Source organism: Haliotis cracherodii, unplaced genomic scaffold (assembly GCF_022045235.1).
Source record: "Haliotis cracherodii isolate W230 unplaced genomic scaffold, xgHalCrac1.p SCAF_15, whole genome shotgun sequence".
Taxonomy (NCBI): domain Eukaryota; kingdom Metazoa; phylum Mollusca; class Gastropoda; order Lepetellida; family Haliotidae; genus Haliotis; species Haliotis cracherodii.
Window position 1 is genome coordinate 6,696,016 of NW_027266270.1, and position 24,599 is coordinate 6,720,614.

Consider the following 24,599-nt stretch of genomic DNA (forward strand, 5'->3'; position numbering starts at 1 on the left):
ACCCAACTCACTAACTAAAAAGATAATGTCAAAGAAATGCAATATGACGAAATAGGCAAAACAATGATTAAAGATTTAAGTTAACTAGCAACAGAATAGGTTTGCACCTGGTTAACTGCATCTGTGTTGAGTGCAGTCAATAGTGCTGAATGGTGATGCTTTGATGGCTATCATGATTTCTTCCTCGTATTCCTCAGGCACTGACGACCGTTTGGAATGGCTGACTTCGGATATGCCCGATATGGGGAGGATGATGAAGACCAGGAAGATGATGAGTTTGACCCGCAGGTATCGGTGATGTTTGATAAATCAATGTCACGTGACTGGGGAATTGGTCATGAAATCTGAAACTGATGCTTTCAAAACTGCTAGATATGATAAGAAAAATAATCTAATAAGTAAAAAATGTGAAGGTTTCAAGGACAGTTGATCCTAATTGGATATGACTATAAATTTGTCAAAAATGTTTTGTTAATTAGCTCGGACGCTTTCCTTATGTATGTCACAGCCTATCAATTATTGAAAATACATGTTAGCGTACATTTTCATAGATTTGCTTATTCCCTATGTGCACTGAGAATTCTGATATGACTGAAAGTCAAGTAAGTTTGTGTTGTGGAACATTACAGCTTGACAGTATAGTGGTTTCTGTCACTAAAGTGAAAATGCTGTCATGGGCAATAAAAATCAAAGTAGGTGAAACATTGAAAAACCATATCTCATACCCCACTGCACTCTAGCCTGCCACCATGTTCCATTAAATCATCTGTATACATTGGGAATTAATGACAGAAAGTAGGTTTTCCCATATGGTTGCCATGGAAACCAAACTTGACTTAAAAAAGAAATGGTTCGTGCAACATTTGGAGGGGCCATGGAAGGATGGGGATGGGCCAGGCACCATTTGATATAAGGGCAAATAGCTACACAATAGCTACACAATAGCTAAACAATAGCTAAGCAAGTTCAGTATGTTCAAGCAGACCCAAACTGACCACAGATGGCAGGCCAGTGTTTTGGCCAATTTGACCAGAATGTTTGTTACCCCTTGGCTGGCCACACCAAAACAGCGTTTCATTTGTTTGTGAGGCAAGGGAGAAGGACATTCAACATTTCAAAGGAGGGTCTCTTTCTGATGATGAAGCCCATTTCTGGTGTCCCCCGCCATGATATTGCTGGAATATTGCTAAAAGCGGCGTAAAACCATACTCACTCACTTTCTGATGACGGACGACAGTATCTTCTCTGAACGCTGGTCTGATGAAGCTGAAAATAGGGTCAAAATAGTGCATGTAATCAAAAGAAGGACTAACTTAATTTGTTTCCATTGAAACCCTCACATTACACACTAACATGTACATAGGAGACTGGGCTGTTAGCTTGACTTGTTCAGACTTTACAGCTGCTGTGATACAACAATGCTTATGTTGTGATTGCAAACTATTTCTACAGTTTCGGTTTGGAAGCCGAGATGGGCTGATCTTCCTGGTGGACTGCACCAAGGACATGTTTGAATCGGATGACGATGAAGAATCTCACTTCCAAGTCTGTATGAGGGTAAGTGTGGGAGGCTTGACTGTGGTACCTGTTCTATTGGCACAACAGATCATGTGATCATTGTGTGTCAGTAAAACTTCTAAAATCATACCTCTAGCAAGATCAGAACTTGTCGGGAGCTTTGTTAGCTCACATGTAGAAAAAGACATTGAGATTAGACTATAATCTGATGGACTTTCATCTGTAAACAAGGGTACAAGTGGAGCCGTGATATTGCTGGAATATTGCTAAAAACGGCGTAAAACCATACTCACTCACTCACTCTAAGATAGAAATTTATTCAGTGAACTATGCTGTGCTTGTGAGTTTCACCAATGGGTAAAATGTTTACAACCTGTGCTTCTTTGGACTCTGTTCAAAATATATCTGACAGTGTGATATAATTTACACACTGATCAAAGTGACGCTAAACCCAACTCACTCACTCACTCTTGTGTTTCAGTGTGTGCAGACGTGCATGCAGAACAAGATCATCAGCAGTGACAAGGATTACATGGGCGTTGTCTTCTTCGGGACAGTAAGTTGGCTGTCTTTATTCCTCTGGTCATCCCCATTGGATTCTGGGTAAGAATACGGCTTCTGACCCCATGCTTGTCTCTTTAAGTGGATTCTGGGTAAGAATAGGTCCCCTGTATCCCATGCTTGTCTCTTTAGGTGGATTCTGGGTAAGAATAGGTCTCCTGTACCCCATGCTTGTCTCTTTAGGTGGATTCTGGGTAAGAATAGGTCCCCTGTATCCCATGCTTGTCTCTTTAGGTGGATTCTGGGTAAGAATAGGTCTCCTGTACCCCATGCTTGTCTCTTTAGGTGGATTCTGGGTAAGAATAGGTCCCCTGTATCCCATGCTTGTCTCTTTAGGTGGATTCTGGGTAAGAATAGGAATTGGTTTTTGGATTAGAGGCCCCCTGTACCCCATGCTTGTCTCTGTCGGTGGATTCTGGATTAGAGGCCCCCTGTACCCCATGCTTGTGTCTGTGGGTGGATTCTGGATTAGAGGTCCCCTGTACCCCATGCTTGTCTCTGTGGGTGGATTCTGGATAAGAGGCCCCCTGTACCCCATGCTTGTCTCAATGGGTGGATTCTGGATAAGAGGTCCCCTGTACCCCATGCTTGTGTCTGTGGGTGGATTCTGGATAAGAGGCCCCCTGTACCCCATGCTTGTGTCTGTGGGTGGATTCTGGATAAGAGGCCCCCTGTCCCCCATGCTTGTCGATAAAGCTGATGATGACCTTTGTTCTAATTGTATTCCAGGAAAAATCTGAAAATCCAACTGATTTCAAGCACATCTACATTTATCAGGTGAGCTAAATTATTCATCTTTAAATTTGACATTTTCAACAGCACTTTGCTTCCACTGGTTCTGACCATGTTCACAACTCCATCGTGACGGTGTGACCAGGATCCTGATTTATGTACCGATACTCAACACAAACATGATACGTAAACACAACATGATACGTAAGAAATAAACGACGAGTACAAAAAACACTGCAGGGAGAATAAACCTTAAAAGAACAATGATTGGAATTATTGTAAATGGGAAGAAATGTTGTGAAATGTTTAGAAGTAATGTTTAGATTTACCGAAACAGATTTGTTATTGTCTATCTTGTCAATTGAAAGCAACTGTTTTTGTTGTATCTGAAGTTTCCACAAGATATTTCCATGCATACATGTGTCACTGGTCACGAGACTTTCTTGCATATTTGCTTAATGTTACTTCTCAGATATTTATCAATAATTGATCATTATTTTGTTAGTGATTATCGATCTCTATGATCTATATCAATAGCCAGCCCTAATGATAACCTGACTCTCCCACCGTTATTTCGTTAGTGATTATTGATCTTTATGATCTATATCGATAGCCAGCCCTGATGATAACCTTACTCTCACACTGTTATTTTGTTAGTGATTATTGATCTTTATGATCTATATCAATAGCCAGCCTGATGATAACCTTACTCTCACACTGTTATTTTGTTAGTGATTATCGATCTTTATGATCTATATCAATAGCCAGCCTGATGATAACCTTACTCTCACACTGTTATTTTGTTAGTGATTATCGATCTTTATGATCTATATCAATAGCCAGCCTGATGATAACCTTACTCTCACACTGTTATTTTGTTAGTGATTATCGATCTTTATGATCTATATCAATAGCCAGCCTGATGATAACCTTACTCTCACACTGTTATTTTGTTAGTGATTATCGATCTTTATGATCTATATCAATAGCCAGCCTGATGATAACCTTACTCTCACACTGTTATTTTGTTGTTTCAGACTCTGGACCAGCCAGGTGCTCCTCGTATTCTGGATCTTGAGGAACTGCAAGAGAGTAGGTTTCATCAGTCAGCGACTCAGTCCTAAACTTGAGTCTAGTAGATGTCTTTTTATCTTGTTCATGTGGTAAGCTCAGCTTGCATTAGCCCATACAGCGTTAGAAATTGGCACAAGTCCTGTAGTCCTGACCAAACTGCCCAATAGCAAGGGTATCCTAAGGACTAGTAGAATTTGGCCCATTTTAAGGGTTTTGCTATATGTTATCATTATAAGGACTAGTGGACAAAAACTGTTAGTTTCTAACCCTGCCATACAATAACTTAAGAATTGCATTAACGGGATAAAACAAGGACTGGTTGGCTTGGTGTCTGAGTGGGGTATCCATGTTAAACCGCGACGTGGTATCTCAGTGAGCTAGCACTTTAAAACCAGCATGAGTCCAGACTAGTACAAGCAGCCATACACACATGTGCATGCCTTTCTCTAGGTAAGAGATATAATCCCATTTCACCTCCCAGACCCCATTTCACAATGTAGGTGATATAATCCTTAACGTGACATTAAAGGGTTAAACCCCACTTCACCACTTTGCCTTCTCTGTGTACTCTGTAGGAGTGATTGCCAGTGGCATGTTATTGTGATAATATAATGATTACCCATACTTTACCAATATTTATATTTCCTTCCTTCATTCTGTATGATTTTACCCCAACACAACCACCATTTCTGAGAGTCCGAAGAATGGAGTTGTAAGGGAGGTAACTCTCAATGTCATTTGGGGCAGTCGGGTAGCCTAGTGTTTAAAGCATTTGCTTGTCACGCCGAAGACCAGGGTTCGATTCCCGACATGGGTACAATGTGTGAAGCCCATTTTGGGTATTCCCACTCTCACTCACTCACTCACTCACTCACTCACTCACTCACTCACTCACTCACTCACTCACTCACTCACTCACTCACTCACGCACCCACCCACCCACCCACCCACCCACCCACTCACTCACTCACTCACTCACTATCATGGGATATATCAATTCATTCTGCATGAATACATGATATATTTTGGATCAAACCAAAGATAACAGTATTTCCGTTTCATGACATTCACTAACCATGGTGGAGCAGTCATGTTATTATTACCGTAGTCGCCATATTTAGCACCTTGCTCCAATAAGCATCCACTCCCAAACTTCTAGGGCACTCTGTAATATTTATGAACACCACATGCTAAAATTGAAAGGTTACATGTTACCAAACAAACAGTTGTCCAACCTGGGAAAGGGCCTCCCTACATAAATGTTTCCTTTTGAGTGGACCGCCTCCGTGGTCTAGTGGTAGAGCGTCCACCCGGAGAGCAGAAGGTCCGGGGTTCGATCCCCGACTGGGTCATACCAAAAGACGTTAAAAGATGGTACTTGTTGTTACCCTGTCTGGCGCTCGGCATTAAGGGGCTAAAACAAGGACTGGTCGGCTCGGAGTCAGTATACTGTGTCTGAGTAGGGTATTCATGTTAAACTTCGGCATGGTATCTCAGTGAGCTAGCACTATAAATCGGCATCAGTCCGGACTAGTACAAGCAGCCACACAAACACACACACGTACATGCACGTCGCTATATAAGTGCAATAATCTTGGACGCGACGTTAAACCCCACTCACCTCACCTCCTTAATGAGTGAAATACTGCATTTGACTACCATTGGACTACCAGTGCATTATACACGAATACAATGAGCTTTATCTTGAGCACACACCGCAGGAAGAAGCATGTCAACAAATCCATACTGAAGCGTGTAAGTGGGCCTTCTTATTACACTGTCTGGCTATATAAGTGTTCATTGTGTATCTGGACTTTCGTTTGTAATTCATCTTGTAACGTTTATCCAAAATTAAATTCAACTTTGTTTACATTAATTTCATCTTGTATGAACTGATCGGCAAATCACATCAACTCACCATGAACTTGCTTTGAAACGAACAGTAGTCATTGGAGAAACAAAGTTTTCAGTCTTCCTATCACTGTATTGATATTTCTTTTCAGTCATGGAATTGGCCATTGCATTAAGTATTTTAAAAACTAAATCACGCATAAATCGGGAGAAAATGTGTGAAACAGCTAATTGCTATTTCCGGCTTATCTTATGAGACAAATACACGTGTAATCTTAATCTCTCTGTATGAAACATTGTCCGACATACAGTTTACAAATAGCATTGAATTTGTAAATCAGTATGTCTAGTGATGTTTTATGGTAAATTTCATGTTTTCATTGACCAAGAACACAAATTCTTATTGCCACCATGACCATAACACAAGATGTGCAGTAAAGCAGTGTGCATGTAAAGGGAAGTAACTGCACGCTTTATTGGATTGCATTGTTTTTAAGCTTTATAGCTTTTCACTTTCAGAGTCATGAGAAATGCAGAATATTAAAGGTTTCAGGGTTTTTTAAATGGTAATAAAAACGAAACGTGCGTCAGACTTTATGCTTATGCCGGCAGTGCCTGAGAACCAAGACTATTATTTTTTTCAGCCTAATGGATACATCTATTGTTTTATCATTCACTACACCCCTAGCATAGTGTCCATCATGGTTTTGTCACAAGATTTCTTCCATCAGATCTATTTCTTTCATCGTGTAGTAATTTGACAGGAAAGGACCAAAATTAAACTAATCCTGAAATTCGACCAAACCCAAGCAATGAGGTCTAAAGTTAAACCAACAGTTGACCAGACAAAGTCCTATATAACTTACTTTAGCAATCAGGATCTCGCCTATACTTTCTGAAACAAACCAATCTGAGGTCTCTGAGTTCAGTTGTCATGGCTTGTCTTCTGCTTGCTGTGTTGTAGAGGGTTACAAGAAGTTTGGTACCAAGTACGGTCACAGCAACGCCTTCTCCCTCAGCGAGGCTCTCTGGACGTGCGCCAGCATGTTCTCCACATGGTATGTACCGTAATTAGAGCAGTAGGCCTCGGGGGGGAATTGATGATCTTGATATCAATCACTGGATTGTCTGGTCCAGACTCAATTATTTACAGACCACCTTCATATACTGGTAGCTGGAATAATGCTGAGTACGGTGGCAAACAACAAACAAACAAACAAACAAGCTGTGGGGATTCCTGGTAAGAAAGGGTCCCCAGCAACTCTGCTTGTCGTTCATGGATCAGGTGGTCAGCTTTGGTTGATTGTGCGTCACCCTACCCCAGCGACATAGAACGTTGTGAACAAATAGATTTTTTGCTCCTATAAGATGCCTCCATTCGACGTCATTTATGTTCTTAGCCGCTTACTGTACAAATGAGAAGCCTCCGTGGTCTAGTGGTAGAGCATTCCCCAGGAGAGCGGAAGGTCCAGGGTTCAATCTCTGTCCGTGTCATACCAAAAGACGTTAAAAGATGGTACTTGTTGTTACCCTGTCTGGCGCTCGGCATTAAGGGGCTTAAACACGGACTGGTCAGCTTAGAGTCAGTATACTGTGTCTGAGTGGGGTATTCATGATAATCTGCGGCATGGTATCTCAGTGGGCTAGCACTATAAATCGGCATCAGTCCGGACTAGTACAAGCAGTCACACACACACGTACATGCACGTCGCTATATAAGTGCAATCATCTTGGATACAGTAAACCCATTTGACCTCATCTCACCTGTACAAAGGTTACCATATTCTTGCGGTAATTTAAAAGATATATATTCAGTGGCTGCTTGATGTGCTGGTCACCAGGTTATTTCGTGCAAGCTCCCAATGGAAGTGTCATGGTAAGATACACAGACGCTGTGTGTTTGTTTCAGCACTCAGAAGATCAACTACAAGAGAGTGATGCTCTTCACCAACAATGATGACCCGCATGCTGGGAACCCTCAATATCAGGTGCGCACAATCTACTCCCTCTGAATATTGGCACTGACGGCCAGGGTGCCATTGTACAGAGCGATCTTAGCGCTAAGGTGGTCGTAACTTCCATACCTTAACATAGACCTACGACAGTCGTAGCGCTAAGGTAGTCGTAATTTCCATACCTTAACAAAGACCTACGACAGTCTTAGCGCTAAGGTGGTCGTAATTTCCATACCTTAACATAGACCTACGACAGTCGTAGCGCTAAGGTAGTCGTAATTTCCATACCTTAACATAGACCTACGACAGTCGTAGCGCTAAGGTGGTCGTAATTTCCATACCTTAACATAGACCTACGACAGTCGTAGCGCTAAGGTAGTCGTAATTTCCATACCTTAACATAGACCTACGACAGTCGTAGCGCTAAGGTGGTCATAACTTCCATACCTTAACATAGACCTACGACAGTCTTAGGGCTAAGGTGGTCATAACTTCCATACCTTAACATAGACCTACGACAGTCTTAGGGCTAAGGTGGTCGTAATTTCCATACCTTAACATAGACCTACGACAGTCTTAGGGCTAAGGTGGTCGTAACTTCCATACCTTAACAAAGACCTACGACAGTCTTAGCGCTAAGGTGGTCGTAATTTCCATACCTTAACATAGACCTACGACAGTCTTAGCGCTAAGGTGGTCGTAATTTCCATACCTTAACATAGACCTACGACAGTCGTAGCGCTAAGGTAGTCGTAATTTCCATACCTTAACATAGACCTACGACAGTCGTAGCGCTAAGGTGGTCATAACTTCCATACCTTAACATAGACCTACGACAGTCTTAGGGCTAAGGTGGTCATAACTTCCATACCTTAACATAGACCTACGACAGTCTTAGGGCTAAGGTGGTCGTAACTTCCATACCTTAACATAGACCTACGACAGTCTTAGGGCTAAGGTGGTCGTAACTTCCATACCTTAACATAGACCTACGACAGTCTTAGGGCTAAGGTGGTCGTAACTTCCATACCTTAACATAGACCTACGACAGTCTTAGGGCTAAGGTGGTCGTAACTTCCATACCTTAACATAGACCTACGACAGTCTTAGGGCTAAGGTGGTCGTAACTTCCATACCTTAACATAGACCTACGACAGTCTTAGGGCTAAGGTGGTCGTAACTTCCATACCTTAACATAGACCTACGACAGTCTTAGGGCTAAGGTGGTCGTAACTTTCATACCTTAACATAGACCTACGACAGTCTTAGGGCTAAGGTGGTCGTAACTTCCATACCTTAACATAGACCTACGACAGTCGTAGCGCTAAGGTGGTCGTAACTTCCATAGCTTAACATAGACCTACGACAGTCTTAGGGCTAAGGTGGTCGTAACTTCCATACCTTAACATAGACTTATGACAGTCGTAGCGCTAAGGTGGTCATAACTTCCATAGCTTAACATAGACCTACGACAGTCGTAGCGCTAAGGTGGTCATAACTTCCATACCTTAACATAGACTTATGACAGTCGTAGCACTAAGGTTGTTTTGTACATCGTCAGTTGTCTAAGAAGGCTTCCCCTGCAGCCTCAACTTAAGGGCTGGCTTGTCTGTTTGTGCCATTTTATGTGTTCTTGTGCATCATGGCCAAGGTAACAGTTTCCAATTATTTGAACTTCAGCGCCAGGCAAAGACAAAAGCAAGTGACCTTCATGAGACTGGGATTGACCTTGAACTGATGCACATGCAGAACCCAGGGGAGAGGTTTGATGTCTCCAAGTTCTACAAGGTTGGTTTGCCTTCAGGGGACAGTTCAGTTAGCTTTTGCAATTGCTCCTAAATATGCATAATAAATTGGATATTGTGAAGCTTTTTTGTATTTATGATTATGTATTTTTTTATTCTGCCGCGGGGGCGGTCAGGTAGCCTAGTGGTTAAAGCGTTCGATCGTTACGCCGAAGACCCGGGTTCGATTCCTGACATGGGTACATTGTGTGAAGCCCATTTGTGGTGTCCCCCGCCATGATATTGCTGGAATATTGCTAAAAGCGGCGTAAAACCCTACTCACTCACTCACTAATTCTGCCGAGGAGTCTGATATGGCAAGTTGGCAACTCTGTCTATGACCAAGGCTCCATTCTGTTATGTTTCTAATTTCTAACTTGTATTGTGTGACTGTGTAGGCCATGAGCTTCTGGCATTGCTGCCTTTGCCTCTAGGAAAACTTTAAGCGTTTCCTGTCTCATGGAGTGCACAAAATTAAAGATTACTAAATATAACCATTTTGTACATGAAGACACTTAAATGACCCAAGCTATTGAACATTACATGGATGTTGCTACTCTCAGGAATGTTAGTTTGTGAATTAAAATTCATCGTGAATAAGTATTAATTGTCATACCAGTAATTATTCAAATTCTGAATTCATATGATTTAAACATATGTATTCATATACATATTCTGATCAGTAATGCTGATAGATTTCGTAAGAGAGGAAATTTCTCAAAATTAAAATGCTCAAAACATAAGTAAACATGATAAAGGGAACAATATATGATGATGATGATGATGATGATGATGATGATGATGATGATGATGTTGTTGATGATGATGATGATGATGATGATAGGAGGCTTTGTTTTCAGGATCTTCTGTACACAGATGATGATGAGCTGACAGAGTTACCTGACCCTGCAGAGAAGTTGGAAGAACTGCTCACCAGGTAGCGCTGTCATTATCGCTTGAGTTGGATCTTCATGATCTGTACAGATTGAATATAGGAATGTGTGCTATCCGTCCGTCCGTCACGTTTCTTTTTCCGGAGCAGAACTCGAAAACCATGAGAGATATCTTAACCAACCTTGGCACATAGATAGGTCTAGATGTGAACTGGTGCCCTTTGATAGTTTGAGATATTGAAAAAAAAAATTGGAGGTTTCCATAGCAACAACTTTGACTTAGCTTGACAATGGTTTGTAGTGCTCATTTCCGGAGCAGATCTTGAAAATTGTACAATATTTCTTGCCTTGCACACAACCCTTCATGTCCTATTGGCAGGGGATATGAGTATTTCATGCTTGTTAGTGATAAAAGAGGGTTACCAGATAGCTTCAGTGTTGTATTGTACTATTTCAGGGTGCGATCCAAGGACCACAAGAAGAGAGCACTGCGCAGGATCACCTTCAACCTCGGAGATGGCCTAGACTTCTCCGTTGGAGTGTGAGTAGAGCCTGATGTGTATAGTCACGTTGTATTAATATACATTTTTTTAATATACATTTATCCACCTTATGAAATCTTCAGAGTGACTTGCTATATTTAACATTGGTCTATTTTTATCTAAAGCGTTTACAATGAGAAAACAGTTTCCGTATTCGACGTAATAAGACCCCCGCTCTAATAAGCGCCCATGGCGATATCTGCTAATATATTGGCTAGTGAACAATCCCAATTAGCACTCCTTTGGTTGATCAGTGTACACAAGGCTTATTTATTCATGTATAATACGTATGCTATATGCATTCTTAATTATGGGTATTAAATTCTGGAAAAATATATCTGTTGTATATCATGTATATTAACATTTCAGGCTGTGTTGTTTTTCACCAAAATAATATTCTAATAAGGGCCCCCTAATTCTAATTTTGAGAGCGCCCTGGGCGCTTATTATGTAGAATATGGTAGATAATAATAATACCCTTGTGTACACGTTATTTAATTATTCATATTATTGTATTGTGGGCCGATGGCCTTTGTTACTGAATTAATTTGTCAGTCTGTCTAATATACATGGATAATCAAAGCCATGAGATGGAGAATCTCTGTCTAGGACAGATTGATGGGTGGGGAAATGTTTCTGGCACGACTAAGTGCCGCAACTCTACACAGCCAACTGAGGTGCCTATACTGCTGTGAGGCTGCCAGGGAAGACCTGGATTGCCAAATAGAGTGCAGGGAACAGTGGTCGTGTTGGCTTAAGTCATACAGAGCAATGGAAGGCTTAATAAATATAGGTCAAGTTTGGTTAATCATTCTAACATGTCGCTGGTACATGAAGGAGGTGAAATCCAAATAGAATGTTATGAGTAGTCCTTCTACCTTGAGTCGATAGTACCCGGCTCACTCACTCACTCACTCACTCACTCACTCACTCACTCACTCACTCACTCAGTTTTTTACTGATTTATTCTGATTAGTTATCCTTACTACCTTCTTTGGGATATTGACCCGTGAAGATACGGGGTAGAATAGGCCTTCAGCAAACCCTGCTTGCCGTAAAAGGTGACTATGCTTGTCATAAAAGGCGACTAACGGGATCGGGTGATCAGGCTCGCTGACTTGGTTGATGCATGTCATTGGTCTCAATTGCATGGATCGATGCTCATGATGTCAATCACTGGATTGTATGGTCCAGACTCGATTATTTACAGACCGCTGTCATATAGCTGGAATATTGCTGAGTGGGGCGTAAAACAAGAACCAATCAGTAATAAATATTGGTCAAGTTTGGTTACCGGGTAATCATTCTAACATGTCGCTGGAGTATGAAGGAGGTGAAATCTAAATAGAATGTTATGAGTAGTCCTTCTACCTTGAGTCGATAGTACCTGGCTCACTCACTCCCTCACTCACTCAGTGTTTTACTGATTTTCTCTGATTAGTCATAATGTTTGTTTCGCCAAAGGGAGGTTATCCTTCCTACCTTCCTGGGGCTATTTATGGGTGGGAAGATGTATCAAACTAGCTGTGTTTGCTGTAGGAACGCAGAGTTTATTTGAATGTTTCATCTGCCAGGTACAATCTTGTCCGGAGTTGTCCTAAACCATCTGCAGTGAAGCTGTCTCGGAACACCAACGAGGAACTGAAGAGTCACTCCAAGACATACCTGGAGGTTAGCATATTCTTGTATCATATTCTGTAAATCTTGAAATGAACACCTGACATGGGTACAATGTGTGAAGCCCATTTCTGGTGTCCCCCGCTGTGATAATGCTGAAATATTGCTAAAAGCGGCGCAAAACCTCACTCACTCACTCACTTGAAATGAATGTGAGCATGAATTAAATGCAAAAAATGCATGTGGTCTTTGCTCGCATTATCAAACATCGCATTTATATCAACAATAAGACATTTTGGATAGCAGAAATACCAACTTAGACATACACTGAAAACAAACAACTATGTATTCCACATCACTGTTTATTGAGCAGCACTTGTTACAAGTATATAAACAATGTCATTCAAACACTAATTACATGCTGTGAATTGTCACTGCTGGGGTCAAGACAAGCATTCTACTCACTCATGTCATCACTGATCACACCTGCAAGTCCAGACAGACGCCACCCAACACAGTGTCTTTGCTCATTGCGACTGCATCAAAGGCAGACACGAGACAGCGCACACGTATTGTTTTAGATGAAGTACTCTACTTAGCGCAAAAAGCGGTGCTATTTGGTGTGTGATTGGATAAATGTAAGGTTGGATTAAGGTGAGGATTCTCCTGTAAACCTGACTGAGGACATTTAGATAGAAATCCACTGATGCTTGAGAGGAGGGGGTGTCGCATTCATATTGAGTCGCATTTTTGGCTAGGGGCCAGCAGTCGCATTCTTTTGGATTTCACGTTTTACAGTAATGGATAGACTTATTGAGCGATGAACCAGTCCCGATCTGATAAACATGCAGGAACTATATGCCTCCATGCGCAAACACACTTCATAGTGTGTGAGTGCTCATGCAATCCAAGATGGCTGCAAATCATTTGGCACTCTATGATAAAGGGTTTTATGAGCATTGTCTTTCTAGGCGATTTCTAAAATAAAACCAGTAAATGATAATATCTCGTAAACTTCAATTATTTTAAGATATACATTTAGGATAAGGGGATTATTACTCTCGTGCTTCCTTGTAAATCTCATCATTTTTCAACTTAGCCTTCTTGTTTCGGGCGGTCGGGGAGCCCAGTGGTTAAAGCGTTCGCTCGTCACCCTGAAGACCCGGGTTCAATTCCCGACATGGGTACAATATGTGAAGCCCATTTCTGGTGTCCCCCGCCGTGATATTGCTGGAATATTGCTAAAAGCGGCGTAAAACTGCACTCACTCCTTGTTTCGATCCTTATGTGGACACCTGCTTGAACAAAGTTTCCAGCTTGTAAAAACATTTCGCCCAAACACATCCCAGATAGCCATGGTCACCACCCAAACAAATGGGTCATGCGCTGTAATCCCTTACATGACATGATTTCGTGATTACCACTGCCACCTCATTCACTTTCTCATCGCCACTCTGTGGAGTTTTAGAGAATCTACTTTTTTGTTTTTTGTGGGTGAGCTATCTCCTCATTTTAATGAAGAAGAGGAACATACTGATCCTCGTGATAATTGCTGTGATTGATGCGACCTTTGCTCCAAGGATGTTTCCAGTGTTCACACCTATCTACACAAATGCCACACACGGGAAGCAGAACAAGCCAGCTGTCCCTGTTACTGTTGCCATTACCGTAGTAGAAACATCTCTTGTGTCCACCATATCCTCCATTATTGTCACGGCAAGGCACAGCTGTTTAGGCGGTGTCCCGAGCCCTTACCTGCTCACCTCTCAGTATTGGTTTGATGATCCTTTGTGGATGTTGTCAATTGTTCCTCTTCCTGTCTTTGATCCTGCGGGTGTGATCGATACCTTTGACGAAGCGCTAAAAGAGATGCCAAGCTGCCTCACCCTATCGGCCATTGGAGATGTTGGTGTGGTCTGTCTTGTAGAACTGATTGCCTGGAGACCACTTCCGGATTAATTGTCGCGGATAGATTGAATAGATCTCTATTCCAAGCTGAGCGGTCGTTTCTGTAACAATGTCCCACATGAAAACATGTAAGACATTATACCTGATTTCATTATGTTACGACTGACTAGCATAAAGGTGTCACATTGTCTGTTACGGTGTTTCTACCCACTCACAAGTTCTTGTCTTTACAACACTGTGATATAGCTTATTGTTAGTTTCACTGTTTAGCCCCAGCTTCGTCGTGGACGTCTCATGGTTGTAGTCTATTGAGGCTACTGTATCCGCGCCCCCCATCCAACCGCGGGATAATGCATTGTGTGAGGATAAGTTTGAAATAGTGTAAATTTTACATTAAATTGTATATTCATATCCTTATCCTATCTCACACACTATATTCCCTCCCAACCATCCCACATCACAGCTCCGCTAGCCTGACAGCTCTAAGAGAGAAAATGATGTGGCTGAGGTAGTCAGGTGATCATGCCATGTAATCTCACAACCCATGGGATTACAGCCTGTGACCATAGTCATGCTGGTACATCTTCCCGAGGCAAGAAAGTTAACTGACTTTAAAAGTCCAGTTTCCACCCTTGCGGAACATGGCAGGAATTACTGGTCTCGATCGTAGCGCCACCAGTGGCTATTACCAGTTATGTCCCTTCTTAGACTCTCCTATGGACCAATCAGATTCCACCTCTCGTATCACTTGCATTTGTTTCACACAAAATGGTGGCGCCCAGTCAGGACGATCTGATCGATTATCAAGATCTATATTTTGATAAAACAGGTCTTACATCGCGAAATGCATCAAATCATGTGAGCACCTTGATTAAAAACATGAAAAGATTTGGAAAATATCTGCTGACAACGAGTTGGCAGTGCACATGCTTTGCAAATCCTGAAATTGACCGAAATCTGCATGACAGTTTACGAACCGGATTTCGATTTCGGTTTGCGATTTTGATTGGACTATGCATAGACTTGTTAGTCCAGCCAAAATGTAACTCCATAATACCAGCCTAGTTCGGTAAGGGTAGAAACTGGACTTTTATAGTCAGTTAACTCCCTTGCCTCGGGAAGATGTGCTGGAATGTGTTTTTTCGAAATGATTTTAGAAGAAATGCATAGTGTGAGATAGGATAAGTATATAAATATGCAATTTAATGTAAAATTTACAATATTAGAAATAAAAATTCTTTTACGCAAGCATTTGACACAAAAGCTCTGTTCACAGCCTTGAAACGAGCTGTGACACTTTTCATAATTTTATTGAGGTCAGTTTCGTGGTTTCGGAGTTGAGGTAAGATTTACTGTGTTTTAGGAAACCGGGGAAGTGCTGATGCCACAAGATCTGAAGAAAGCTCAGACCTATGGCAATCGCAGAATCTGTTTTGAAAATGATGAGGTGACTGAGATTCGCAGGTTCGGCTCTTCAGGTGAGTAGTCTCACTTCAGTAAGTCTGGAGAGGAATGTCTGCTCTCAACTGGGAACCACTGCAAATGAGGAACGACGTTAAATTGGCTGCATAGATTGATCGTAGGTCATCATGACATAGCAGAGGTGTAGTGAACTGTTACAATTGATCATGAATATTATGAATCATTACTGACTGATTAATGTTCCAACATGAGTAAGAAAAGCTTCTTTTTCAATTAGAGCATTCTTTTCAAATATGTCCATGTAATTAGCAATAAACAAATACCAAATTTTGATATGTCACTATTCTACAGCACAGGAAATGTTGCTGATTAATGCTTATGTACATCTTGTACTTAACTTTTGTCGTATTATTAACCACTGCAAATTGAGGAAATGTCCATGAGTTTGTAGTGACTGATGGTTCAAAATGTCATCTTTCAGGTCTCACACTGATGGGCTTCAAGCCTCGGAGCTCAATAAAGAAACACCACCATGTTAAACCAGCCTCCTTCCTGTATCCTGATGAGAGTGTAAGTGGGTCCTAGATGGGTCCATGTTGAGTCCGAGTTGAGTTCGAAATGGGTCCTGGATATGTCCTAGTTGTGTCCTAGATATGTTCTAGTTGAGTCCTAGATATGTTCTAGTTGGGTCCTAGTTGAGTCCTAGATATGTCCTGGCTGAGTCCTAGATATGTCCTAGTTGGGTCCTAGTTGAGTCCTAGATATGTCCTGGTTGAGTCCTAGATGAGGAGAGTTGAAATGGGGTTTAGCATCACATTCAAGATTATTGCAGTTACATGGCGATGTGCATGTGTGTGTGTGGCTACTTTTAATAGTACGGACTAGTGCTGGTTTTATAGTGGTGATACCATGCTGCAGTTTAATGTGAATATCCTAGACAGTAAATTGACTCCATGTCGACCAGTCTTTGTTTTAGCCCCTTAATGCTGACCGCCAGCAGGTTAATAACAATTTAGCATCTTGGGTTCAAGGTCTGGAACAAATAGTTTCACATGGTGTATTTTAAGGCTTTTGAAGCTTGACAAAAGGGCGCTGAAGGAACTGCTACTGTTTGTACAAGTACAAGTGTTCATTGTTTGTATTTGAATCTTTAGAAGAAGTCTGTAATTTCCAATTATTCAATAACGACAGAAGGCATACGCCCTTCTATTATCTGGAGGAACAATCACAACTGTAGTCCTACAGGATCCCGGAGAAAGACAACTTTGTCTTTTACTGTTGACTTTGTTATATTTCAGACTTACGCTGGTAGCACGACTGTGTTCACGGCACTGTTACGGAAATGTCTCGACCGGGATGTTGCACCCATCTGTAAATACATTCCTGGGAAAAACAATCCTCCCAAATTTGTTGCTTTGATGCCACAGGTAAGTCTTCATAACCACAGGGGTTTCATTGTTTTCAGAGCACTCACTGACAATCACCCACTCAATCACTCATTGATACAATCAATCACTAACGCAAGCACTCACACACTGACAATCACCCACTCATTGATACAATCAACCTCTAACGCAAGCACTCACTCACTGACAATCACCTACTCATTGATACAATCAACCACTAACGCAAGCACTCACTCACTGACAATCACCCACTTAGTCACTCATTGATACAATCAACCACTAACGCAAGCACTCACTCACTGACAATCACCCACTCAATCACTCATTGATACAATCAATCACTAACGCAAGCACTCACTCACTGACAATCACCCACTCAATCACTCATTGATACAATCAATCACTAACGCAAGCACTCACTCACTGACAATCACCCACTCAATCACTCATTGATACAATCAACCACTAACGCAAGCACTCACTCACTGACAATCACCCACTCAGTCACTCATTGATACAATCAATCACTAACGCAAGCACTCACTCACTGACAATCACCCACTCAGTCACTCAGTGATACAATCAACCACTAACACAAGCACTCACTCACTCAAACAATCACCCACTCACTCACTCATTGATACAATCAATCACTAACGCAAGCACTCACTCACTGACAATCACCCACTCAATCACTCATTGATACAATCAATCACTAACGCAAGCACTCACTCACTGACAATCACCCACTCAGTCACTCATTGATACAATCAATCACTAACGCAAGCACTCACTCACTGACAATCACCCACTCAGTCACTCAGTGATACAATCAATCACTAACGCAAGCACTCTCTCACTGACAATCACCCACTCAATCACTCATTGATACAATCAATCACTAACGCAAGCACTCACTCACTGACAATCACCCACTCAATCACTCATTGATACAATCAACCACTAACGCAAGCACTCACTCACTGACAATCACCCACTCAATCACTCATTGATACAATCAATCACTAACGCAAGCACTCACTCACTGACAATCACCCATTCAGTCACTCATTGATACAATCAATCACTAACGCAAGCACTCACTCAAACAATCACAGACACGATTGCTCAAACAATCAATTACTAATGCAAGGACTCAATCACTCACAGTCACTCAAACAATCAATCACTAACGCAAGCACTCACAGTGTCAATCACTCAATAACACAATCACTAATGCAAGCACTCACTCACACACACAATCATGCAATCAATCATTCACTCAATCACTCACCCATGCATTAACTAACTCATGCAATCAGTCACTAAACCAATCAGTAATGAAAGCACTCACACACACACACACAATAACTCACACAATCACTCCCTAACTCAAGCACTAACTCAAGAAATCAAGCACTAACCCAAGAAATCAAGCACTCACTCACTCACTCACTCACTCACCCACCCAAACTCGCTCACGTAGTCACCCACCCACTCACTCACTCGTTCACTCACTCACTCACGCACGCAAGCACTCACTCACTCACTCACTCACGCAAGCACTCACTCACTCACTCACTCACTCACTCACGCACGCACTTACTCACTCACTCACTCACTCACTCACTCACTCACGCAAGCACTCACTCACTCACTCACTCACGCACGCACTCACTCACTCACTCACTCACTCACTCACTCACTCACTCACGCACCCACCCACCCACCCACTCACTCACTCACTCACTGTTGCAGAAGGAGGAGGTGGACGAGCACAAGGTACAGACCACCCCTCCAGGATTCCACATCATCTTCCTGCCCTTCGCCGACGACTTCCGCAAAGTGCCAGCCGAGGACTGTCCAAGAGGTGAGGACTTCTCCCATCAACACTATTCAAATAGCATCCCTGACAGTAGCCAAATATCTGAACTTGGTTTAGAATGCTCCATGTTCATGAACCCATTTATGTGCATTTTAACAATTCACCGACTTACAAGTTACATTGTCTGTCAACATACTGGATAAAGTCAGTGAGTAAGATTGGGGTAAGGTATGTAAAACAGATTAACTGGATAAAGTGGTCAGGCTCGCTGACTTGGTCGATTCATGTCACCGATCCCAATTGCGTGGATCGATGCTCATGATATCAATCACTGGATTGTCTGGTCTAGACTCGATTATTTACAGACCACAGTCATATAGCTGGAATAATGCTAAGTGCGGCGTAAAACAACAAACAAACCAAACCAAACCATCGTTTTCTTTGTTTGTCAATTTGAATTTCTATTTCATTAAAAGTATCATCTTTAATTGATATAGTACGAATGTGAGGGAGAAGTTGGTTGATTTTCAGTTAGTCTGCAATCTCGAGCCAATCTGATTATTAAAACAACAAAGTAAATTCATCTGGAAAACATGGTCAGTCGTAAACCTTTTCAAAATGAAATATGATGGCATTCTCAAAGACATAAACAAAAGTATAAACGTTACTACATATGAGGTTAGAGGGCAAATTTCAAGATTCTCGTAATGGCCGCACCCACACTGGTGGCAGCGATGTTACCGAGAGTGTAATGAAGGTGTTCACGTGCTGGGAAGGAGCTTTGGCTGAACTGGTGGAAAGGGAGATAACCCATGCTTGTGATGGTGTTGCAGCAACCACAGAGCAGATCGACAAGGCCAAGGAGGTCATCAAGAAGCTGCAGTTTAAGTTCAGCAGCGAGTCCTTCGAGAACCCCGTCCTGCAGAACCACTGGCGGAACATCGAGGCTCTGGCATTGGACAGGGATGCTCCGGACGATCTGGTGGACTATACCAGTAAGTAAGATAAGTACATCAGCTCGATGAGAGTGAGGCGCCGCTATTCGTTTTAAATTCTGGTTGGCACTAATTATGTTTACAGGTTTGTCTGCTCCATATACATATTCGTTAGTTTTCCCAAAAGGGATACCTGCATCACTTAGGTTTTCCTCCACATCGAAACGATATATCAGTGCACCGGTGCCTTGTGAGTGTTTGTGATGATACAATACACGATACGTTTTTTCTGTGTCGATACAAAACAATACACTTGCTGAAATAAATTACTCACTATTCGTTTAATGACCCCTGGCATTTTTGTTAGTCAGATATCGCAAAATGTGTTGTAATTAGCGTTCACTACTGAAATAGCCAAAACGAACATGTCTCAACAGCTGGCTTTTCCTTTTAAACCTGCTCTGAAATATTTATTGTCAAGAAGTTTCCAAATCTCATTAAAATCAGATCTAAGTTCTCGCTGCCTCTAAACAAAGATCTGAGGACATCCCATTACAGGTCACGTCAGAATGAACTTTGACGAACTTTGGCCGACCACTGAAATTACTAACAAGAATTCGACCAATATCAGCCAATTAGAAAACAGCTTTCTTGAGCTTTGCAACACTCCTTTCAACCTGGCGACTTCCATTTCAGACTATGCTTGAAAAATATGTTGACACAGTTCTCGATTAAAAATTTGAAAACTGAACAAACTTTCCGGAATGTCTAATATTTTGTTGAGATTGTATGGCAGTGCTTCTCACGTACTGTGCAACACCTCTTCCATTCAAATGTTTATCCCATGGAAGCAGGAGTTTGACGATGACCTTGATGGAATCAGTTGTATAGGCTGTAACTGTTCGGAATACCCCGAGTTAACGTTTTCGAGGTTGCATGAGTAGAAAACCCATTCCGACTGTCACTTTCATGATCTGGTAAGCTACGATCTGATTGTCGGATGAAAGGTCGTTCTGACGTGACCCGTAATGGGATGTCCTCAGATCTTTGTTTAGCGATAGCGAGAACTAAGATTTTAATGAGATTGGAAGTAACCATGCGATTCGATGTAAATATGCGTATCGCGATACATATCGTGACCTATGTATCGTGATAGGTATCGTATCGTGACCTGGCTGTGTGGTTTCACCCTAACTCTGATGCTGTGAGTGTAGCACCTTTCCTCCATGGTGTGGATGGTTTCTCGTGCAGTCAGACGCTGGTTGACCTGGCTCACACTTAATTATTTAAAGGTGCCCAGGATTTGTTACAAAATAGCTGGCTGTGTTGTTCATTCACTCTGAACCCATGAAGATCCAGGTAGAGAATAGGTCTTCAGCAACCCAGGCTTGTCGTAGGAAGCGACTAACTGTATTGGGTGGTCAGGCTCACTGACTTGGTTGATACATGTCATCGTTTCCCATTTGTAAAGATCGATGCTCATGATATCAATCTCTGGATTGTCTAGTCCAGACTTGATTATTTACAAACCTCTTTCATATAGCTGGAATATTGCTGAGTGTGGCGTTTAACAAACAAACAAGCAAATTTTTAGTCTGCCTCAAACATTCACTTTGCTCTCATCTCCAGTGCCCAAGGATGAGAAGATGAAGAAGCGAGCTGGGCACACTATTGATGACTTCAAGGACCTCGTGTTCCCTGAAGACTATGTTCCTGGTGCCAAGAGGAAGGTGAGGAGTGACAGAGTCCATTGTGACACCTACACCAGCCCTAGACGGGGGGGTGGGGTAGCCTAGTGGTTACAACATTCACTTGTCACGCCGAATTCCTGGGTTCGATTCCCCACATGGGTACAATGTGTGAAGCCTATTTCTTGTGTCCCCCACTGTGATCCTGCTGGAATATTGCTTAAGCAGCGAAAAACCATGCTTGCTCGCTCGCTTGCCCGCACGCACATGTGCAGAGAAAGTGTGAAATAGTCTCAAAAAGTTGCTGTCTAGCTAGCCTTTAATGTAACTAGACAGTTTCAAATATCACTAGCTTAAATATGTGACAATTAATTTTCAGAAATTTGATTCTGTTACGGTGTCAATAAAGTAAACCCATGAGTCAAATGTTATGAAGGGGGGTAACTCTGATCTTGCAACTTTACAACCTGGATTCGTTATGCATATTAAATTGGTCTTCTTTTTAAAATTTTGTTGATTGTATTGATCATCAGAAACGGGAGAACTAAGAGGTGTGCATAAGAAATCAACTGTTAAGACCTATGTAGCCAGGACATTTCAGAATATTTTTTGCACACTGTGTACAGACAAGGCTTCTTTCAATAATAAGGTACAACAAGACTGAAAATGGAAGTGATCAGGAGGGGATATGGACCGACTATGAAAGTTTTGAATGTTCCATGCCATGATGTGCTTCAGGCCGCCCCGAGTGAGTCGGCCGCAGCCAAGGCAGCCAAGCTGGCTATGACAATGGTGGACCTTGACATCAAGAAGGAGGCCCAGGCTGGCCGGGTAGGTCCCTTGCTCCGTCTCCTGCAGAACCAGGAACACCATGATACACATTTACATAACATTAAGTGGGGTTGTTTCATCTACTAACTCCAGAGCTCATGTTGAAATAGGGGGCACGGGAGGCTCAGTCGTCTAAGGCGCAGCGATTCGCTGTGCAGAGTTGCGTCCCTTGGGCACGCCAGAAACCTATGATTGTGGGTTCGAATCCCGGTTCGCCCCGATTATGTTTCTAGGTTTGTCAGCACCATACCCGTGCTCGTGGGTTTCACCGAAGTGGTAAACGTCCGAGACCTGCATCACTCCGGGCTTTCCTCCCACATTTAGCTGACACGCCGTGATATAACTGGAATACTGTTAAAAGCGGCGTTAAACCCAACTCACTCACTCACTCATGTTGAAATAAGTTATCATTAGGATATTATGATGCAGGTATAAACCCCAAAGTTTTGCCAAATTTCATGTGTAACACAGTCACAAAAAAGCATCGAAGGCAGGATAAAATGTACGAGGCGGCTAAATAGATCAGATGAGAACTGAAGTGGTTAAGTTAGGCATGATTTAGTTTCACTTTGATGATCGATCGGTTAGGATGATTCAATCAATTACAACTTTACAATATTTCTCGTGGAGAATTTGTTTATAATTAAAGCAAGCTAGATCGTGGGTAAGACTAGCCTAGATGTACCTGCTTCCCAAGTGAGGTGGAGGGGAATGGTATTCTGAAGGATATGTGTTCCTTATTTCCAGCTGGGTAAACTAACTGTAGCAGTGCTGAAGGAATACATCAAGAAAGAGAAGATACCATCATCGGGGTCGAAGAAGGCCGACTTGATAGATGCCATTAGTGCCCACTTCGGTGTGGAGTGATGGCGGCGGTCGGCTACTGGGAGACTCAAGTTTATACATGTTTGACATGGACAAGCTTGACTGTGCAGTTGTTATAGTCGGAGCAATTATGACAAGTCTGTTAGTTTGCACATTATATCCTCATTTTGTCAGACATGCCAGTGGAACCATCAAGCTACAATTTTCTAAGTTTGGAACTGTACGAATTTAGCGCATCAGGGACTTGTGTCATGAATCTTACAAATGTCGTAACTAACATATCCCCATGTTTTGGGTTTTTGGACACCCAAGAAACATTTGTAAATTTCTCGTTAATCACAAGAACAACGGTAAAACATCTCACTCACTTATAAAAAACAACTTTATCTTAAAAAAGGCCATCATCTGAGTATTTACAATGTCTGTGTGACGCCACACATCTTGGTCATAGTGCTGATAGCTTCTTTCAAACAGGACACAGCACGGCCACAATGCAAACACAGGTCATAATGTAAGCATGGTCTTGTTTTGTTTAATGAATATGGTATGAAAACTGAAGGATTGTATTATCAGTCTAGGCATTGCTACACTTTCAGAGATAACTCTGGGGCTGCTGGGTGGTCGGGTAGCCCAGTGGTTAAAGCGTTCACTCGTCACGCCGAAGAACCCGGGTTCGATTCCCGACATGGGTACAATGTGTGAAGCCCATTTCTGGTGTCCCCCACCGTGATATTGCCGGAATACTGATATAAGCGGCGTAAAACCCTACTCACTCACTCACCTTCTGTTGGGGATGTTTGTACAAAGGGACATTACCCACCACTCATTTTTCTAGACGTTTGTAAAAACGAGATGAATTCAATTGGAACATTTCAATCTGGATTTCACCAACATGGTTGTGTCTGCCAGCATGTCGTTCCTTCGGTCATTCTTTCTGGATTCTCATTTCTATGTTTATAAAAATAAATATGTGTGTTGTCTAATCCTTGTGTGATATTCGTCAAGTGTTATCTCCATGCTGCTGTAATATCTACAGTATTTTGGTTCACAGATGATAACATTTTGGGCAGTACTCCTAGAGGTACATTCTAAAACATTGCTGGGTCAGCCAAACCAGTGGGTGATAGCATGATAGCATGATTGGGTTACCATGACAACTTGATGGCTGGGTTGATTGCATGCCATGGTGCTCACAATATCAACAATTCTTTAACAGCCTACCTCTATAACAT

The 24,599-nt window shown here is 42.1% G+C and overlaps 1 protein-coding gene across 1 annotated transcript; it reads left to right on the plus strand.

Annotated features, from left to right (window-relative positions):
- Positions 1 to 196: 196 nt before the first annotated feature.
- LOC139461757 (X-ray repair cross-complementing protein 5-like) lies at positions 197 to 24,342 on the plus strand. The gene is made up of 19 exons (XM_071243215.1): positions 197 to 288; positions 1,453 to 1,557; positions 2,000 to 2,074; positions 2,809 to 2,856; positions 3,849 to 3,903; positions 6,701 to 6,794; positions 7,646 to 7,724; positions 9,372 to 9,479; positions 10,336 to 10,412; positions 10,826 to 10,909; positions 12,485 to 12,581; positions 15,799 to 15,913; positions 16,339 to 16,427; positions 17,156 to 17,284; positions 19,022 to 19,133; positions 19,922 to 20,083; positions 21,653 to 21,753; positions 22,450 to 22,542; positions 23,290 to 24,342. The coding sequence occupies exons 1-19, from the start codon at positions 217 to 219 to the stop codon at positions 23,407 to 23,409; spliced, it is 1,815 nt and encodes a 604-aa protein (XP_071099316.1). The 5' UTR covers positions 197 to 216; the 3' UTR covers positions 23,410 to 24,342.
- Positions 24,343 to 24,599: the final 257 nt, after the last annotated feature.